General features: G+C 39.9%; 1 protein-coding gene across 1 annotated transcript; it reads left to right on the top strand.

Annotated features, from left to right (window-relative positions):
* The first annotated feature begins 397 nt into the window (after positions 1-397).
* LOC145124325 (Glutamyl/glutaminyl-tRNA synthetase, class Ic) lies at positions 398-3,772 on the top strand. The gene is made up of 7 exons (XM_079059619.1): positions 398-540; positions 726-898; positions 1,212-1,311; positions 1,406-1,559; positions 1,669-2,768; positions 2,834-3,301; positions 3,387-3,772. Exons 2-7 carry the CDS (start codon positions 762-764, stop codon positions 3,600-3,602), a joined length of 2,175 nt encoding a protein of 724 aa, XP_078915745.1. The 5' UTR covers positions 398-540; positions 726-761; the 3' UTR covers positions 3,603-3,772.
* Positions 3,773-5,888: the final 2,116 nt, after the last annotated feature.

The raw sequence follows: 5,888 nt of genomic DNA, 5'->3' as shown, positions 1-5,888 counted from the left end.
AATTTACCCAAATCATAAACATATCGGTTTATTTAGACCGGTTGTTTTCGACAGATCTATTTCATATCAGTGCCATTGCCATTGTCTATTCCATTACTTTATCAAATCTATTCCATTATCATTACATATCATACCAAACAAACCCTTATTTTTATAAAATGAGATGCTAAACTATATTTTTCTTGCAAATTTTATGATACGTTTCCACCATAATTTTGCATGTTTTTTCAGGTTTTTGTAATCAAAAACCATTTATAAAAACAATATCGTAAGCTTTATTTTTGTATCAAAAAACATTTATGGACCAAAATCTTATAGTAGAAAATTAGCCCATATTTTAAAATCATTATATCATCATTCAGGTATCAGATTGAGGCCCTTCAGTGATTGGGCCAAATCTTTCACTTTTGTTTTTAGTTTTGACCTCGGTCTCTCTCACGCCGTCCTCGTGAAAGCTCTGTCTCTCGCTCACCTCTCGTCTCCGGTCCAGTTGCCTCTCGAGACTCACACCAGGCCATTGCCACCGCAAAGAAACATAAGGTATGGTCCATATGTATAGGCAAACCCAAAATTTTGATCATTAGGGTTTAAGATTGTTTGCTCGTTTGGATGAGGTTTTGTAACAGAAATAGATTGATTGCTTATATTAAACGCGTAAACATCGCTTTGTAGTTCGCATCCACTCGACTCAGAACTTGGATTTTTCCATTTTCAACTCTTCGCAGGTTAGCAAACAACAAAATCGAGAAGCGATCTAGGTAATGATGGAGCTGCTAATAGCCTCCGACGCAACTCCTCCTCTGTCCGTGCTTGCTACGGCCAAAGTTGCCGGAGTTTCTCTCACGGTGAATCCAACTCTCACTGCCGGCTCTCCGCCTGTTCTTGTCCTAGCCAACGGGTATCGTAGATTCAGATCCTTATTTTGTTTGATTCAACTTAAGATTAGATTCAGCAAATACATCCAAAACTAAAATTGTTGGAAGTTACGGCATATATACTCCTTCCTTTCCTGAATAATTGTTCTCTTGGGATAATGTTACTCAAATAGAGTGTTTCCAATGAAGATTAATGTAAATGTATTTGCTTTTGAGAAATACTTAGTATACGATGCAATGAATTTTAGAACTATGGAAATTGACATTGGTATTCACGCCAATAATCTTCTATTAGCAATATTCAGTTTTTATCGACTCAAAAAATTTCTCTTTTAGGCTGAAGCTACGTGGAACAAATGTACTTCTCAAATATCTTGCTCGGACATCAACAGCCATTCCCAACCTGTATCAACGTGATGCCTTTGAAACTGGGCAGGTGAATATCTTTTTCTTTTTCAAAGAAATTAGCACATATTCTGTTTTTGTTTCAAGAATCACTAATTACATTCTGTTGATTTTTACCCTTTTAGATTGATGAGTGGCTGGATTATGCCCCTATCTTCTCTTCAGGTTCTGAATATGAGGGTGCATGCAAGTATGTTGATGGGTATTTGCTGCATCGTACTTTCTTGATTGGTCATACTTTATCAGTTGCAGATATTACTATCTGGTCATATCTTGCAGGTAAATCTCATTACTCATGCCCTAATGCTTTCATTTTTTGGTGTAGAAGAAACAAAATGATTAAATGAATCCATTTTATATCTTTATTTGTTCTAAATGTTTCCTTCAGGAGCTGGTAAGAGATGGGAAAGCTTAATGAAGTCAAAAAAGTACCAAAACTTGGGTAGATGGTATACAATGATATCTACACAACATGCTGCTGTCTTAGATGAACTAACATCAGCATTTTCAAAGAAAAAAGACTCATCAAAGCCCAGTTCTTCAACAAATGTAACAGATGAATCCAACAAAAAGCAGATAGCTAATGGAGTTGTTAATTCCAATCGCCCTGAATTTGATCTTCCACATGCTGAAATGGGAAAAGTTTGTCTAAGATTTGCACCAGAACCAAGTGGGTTTCTCCACATAGGCCATGCAAAAGCAGCTTTATTGAACCAATATTTTGCTCAGAAATACAACGGGAAAATAATCCTAAGGTTTGATGACACAAATCCTGCAAAAGAAAGCAACGAATTTGTTGATAGTCTTATAACAGATGTCGGGACTTTAGGAATTAAATATGAAAAAATCACGTATACTTCCGATTACTTTCAAATTCTCATGGAAATGGCTGAAAAGTTGATCAAAGAAGGAAAAGCATACATCGATGACACCCCACGTGAACAAATGAAACACGAGAGAATGGAGGGAATAGAATCAAAGTGTCGGAATCAGAGCATTGATGAAAACATCAAACTATGGAATCAAATGATCCTCGGAACGGAAAGAGGATTACAATGTTGTTTAAGGGGAAAATTTCCAAGCATGCAAGATCCGAATAAATCAATGCGGGACCCGGTTTACTATCGGTGTAATCCAATGCCACATCACCGAATCGGATCCAAGTATAAAATATATCCGACGTATGATTTCGCGTGTCCTTTTGTTGATTCTTATGAAGGGATTACACATGCGTTGAGATCTAGTGAGTATCATGATAGAAATCCTCAGTATTTCAAGGTTCAAGAAGATATGGGGCTTAGGAAAGTTCATATTTATGAATTTAGCAGATTGAATATGGTTTATACACTTTTAAGTAAACGGAAATTACTTTGGTTTGTTGAAAATAGAAAGGTTGATGGATGGGATGATGCACGTTTTCCAACTGTTCAAGGAATTGTTCGCAGAGGTTTACAAATTGAAGCTTTGATACAGTTTATACTTGAACAAGTAAGTATAATATTTTGATTTTAATTTTAATTTTCTTAAAATAACACTTTTTTTTTTTTTCACAGGGGGCATCGAAGAATCTGAATCTAATGGAATGGGATAAGCTATGGAACATTAACAAAAGAATCATTGACCCTGTTTGCCCTAGACACACTGCAATCATTGAAGAAAACCGTGTGTTGTTGACTTTATTAGATGGGCCCCACAAGCCATTTGTGCGTGTCTTACCAAAGCACAAGAAGCACCCTGCTGCAGGGGATAAAGCCACCACTTTTACAAAAAAGATTTGGATTGAACAAGTTGATGCTAAGGCTATAAACCCAAACGAGGAAATTACGTTAATGGACTGGGGAAATGCGATTGTTAAAGAAATCAAGAAGGGCGAAAACGGAAATGTGACGGAATTAATCGGGGTTTTGCACCTTGAGGGATCGGTTAAGACCACGAAACTGAAACTCACGTGGTTGCCTGAGACTAATGAGCTTGTTCCATTGTCTCTTGTGGAGTTTGGATACCTAATTACTAAAAAGAAGGTATGATGTGTGAAAAGACAAAAATGCCCTTGTCATTATCATGATTGAAAATGTGTAGGTATAATTGATTTGTGTGTTGATGCAGGTGGAAGAAGATGAGGATTTTGTTGATGTGGTGAACACGGATTCAAAGAAAGAGATTGGGGCTCTTGGGGATTCAAATATGAGAAATGTGAAACGTGGAGATATAGTGCAATTGGAGAGGAAAGGTTACTTCAGATGTGATGTTCCTTTTATAAGACCTTCAAAGCCGATTGTGCTCTATGCTATTCCAGATGGGAGGCAAACTGCAACCAAATGATAATAATAATCTTATCTCATCATTTCTCTACCATTTCAAAGCTTCCTTTTATCGGATGTTGTTGAATTGATTTGTTAGTAAACATGTATTACAAGATTTTGGACTGATTGTGTTATCATTTGATTTGATATTTATTACCCTTTTTAATATTGCAGTTATTTATTTTGCTATTTGATATTTCAAATTTGTCCATAACTTTCCCTCTTACTAAAAGCCACGGGTTAAAGTTTTTTTTTTTTCTGGTAGTAGATGTTTCTGCAAGTTTGGATCCGCCTTGTGTGGATTAGAGAATAGTTTAGTCCCCTGGTTCTGGTATGTTGGAATATATCCGACAAACTTTTGATTACAATTTGTGAATTGTGGATTCAGTAGTAGGTTTATTTTTGGGGGCATTTTCTCCTTTGTTTCATGAGATCACCTAACTTTATGAATTTTGAAAAGATCATAGGCTTGCTTAATGTAAGAATCACTTCATGCGAGAGTGATGTTAATAAGATCGTTGGATTCGAGTTGGCTTGCCGAGCCCTGGGTGTGCTTCCCTAATTTCGGGCTTTCCAGTCTTTCTTCAATTCGTCCACCCAATCTGGCGTTCATACTTAATACTCACGCGTTTATTGTTAACTAGAAGACACCTTGGAAGAACTGGTAGGACCGGTGGCTGTGGGTCAACAACGACCTGATTCTGGCTATCCCCGCGTGCCTATCCCTTTAGATCGGGCGCCTCAATTGTCGGGCACCAGTTTGTCCGCGGCTCAAACGTTGAGGGGGATCTGCTTTGACGGGGAAGATTAGCAGGATTGCTTTCTGGCGGCAGCCAGGAATGATGCCTCAATTTTACGTGGAGAAGGACGGTAAGTATCGTTCCCCCCCCCCCCCCCCCCCCCCGCGCGTTTTGATAGGCTTCCCTTGGGGAGTATAATAGTTGTTTGATTCTTGTTGCTTCAATTGCAGGTATTGAGAGGGTTCTATCCCTCGAGGGGGTGTTGCGTCGAAATTTTAAGAGTGACCTTCAGTATCGCGAAGTCCCTTTGGTGGAAACTCTTCCGCCTCCTGCCGACGCTGTTCGGGTAGCCGTATCCACCGTCCCATCCGCTGTGACAGGGGAGGGATCTGCCAATCCTTTCTGTTGACGTATCCCAGCGGGAATCCGTCAAAGATAACAGAACCGCTAGTTTGACAGACAGATTTGCCAAGGAGCAACGCGTGACTAACGTCGGGCCTTCGCCCTCGCCTTCGAGACCCCGTATACCTTCCTTGGTGGCCAAGCGCCAAGGCTAACGTTGAAGACAAAACAGTACCAAGAGTTCCCCAGAGCGACAGGTGTAGTGCTCTGTAGGCCTTGCGAGGCGGTCCAGACGTGCCGAAGGCTCGGAGAGCGGTCCAGATAGGCTGAAGGCCTGCGAGGCAGTCCAGTCAGGCTGAAGGCTCATTATGCATGATGTTTGCTTATATGTTATTGATATGTTTCATGACGTTGGTATTTTGGGGGTAACTCACTAAGCCTTCGAGCTTACATTTATCGATTATTGTTTTAGGTACTTCTGAGGATCGCGGGAAGGCGAAGGCGTGATCGTGCACCTCCTTACGTTTTTATGATTTAATTATGGAAAACTCTGACATTAAACCTTTTTGAAAACATGTTTGTAATAATTATTGGTTTTTTGAATGACTTAAAAAGTTTTAAATTGGCTTGAATTTTATGGATGTTACAGCGTCCCAGGCCATGAAGAATTCTTAGTCACAGGCGCCTTCGCCCAGGGGCTACTCCCAGACCCTTGTCAAGAAAAATGCAAGGCACAGTACCGAAATCCAAAGACGAGCTTAAATACAGGGTCAAGAAATACCTTCGACAGATCGAAGGAGAAGAACAAAAACAAGAAAATTTAAAGGTTGTAGTGAACGCCTACCTCAAACAAGAATCAGCCGACTCCTACTCCCGCCACAACCATAAAGAGCACAACGATGGAAACCACGACAAACAGAGCAGACATTCGAGAAATTCCTCCCGCAGATTCCACTCATTCGTCAAAGACGATCCGAGGAGCCACAGGTCGGAAGTATACGCTGTAGAAAAAACCCCATAGCGGACGGAGAAGGAAAAAAGCAAATACTGTGAATACTACAAGAGCAAAACACATGACACCGGAGAATGCGCGATACTCAAAAGAGAAGTAGCAGACAAGAAATTGAACAGAGACCTAACAGAAATAGCAAGGACCCTACGGTCAAAGTTCGAAGCTGACCAAAAAGATGGAAGAACCCGTAAGGAATCAAGTAAACAACCAA

The sequence above is a fragment of the Lactuca virosa genome, chromosome 7, assembly GCF_052849685.1.
Source record: "Lactuca virosa cultivar CGN04683 chromosome 7, Lactuca_virosa_CGN04683_v6, whole genome shotgun sequence".
Classification (NCBI taxonomy): Eukaryota; Viridiplantae; Streptophyta; class Magnoliopsida; order Asterales; family Asteraceae; genus Lactuca; species Lactuca virosa.
This window is presented reverse-complemented; position numbering and strand designations above follow the sequence as displayed.

Excerpts from the sequence above, each read along its gene's own strand:
- LOC145124325 (XM_079059619.1), top strand. The coding sequence starts at position 762 with ATGATGGAGCTGCTAATAGCCTCCGACGCAACTCCTCCTCTGTCCGTG. Across the intron at positions 899-1,211 it reads GTTCTTGTCCTAGCCAACGG|GCTGAAGCTACGTGGAACAA; the intron begins GTATCGTAGATT and ends TTTCTCTTTTAG. Across the intron at positions 1,560-1,668 it reads TATCTGGTCATATCTTGCAG|GAGCTGGTAAGAGATGGGAA; the intron begins GTAAATCTCATT and ends TGTTTCCTTCAG.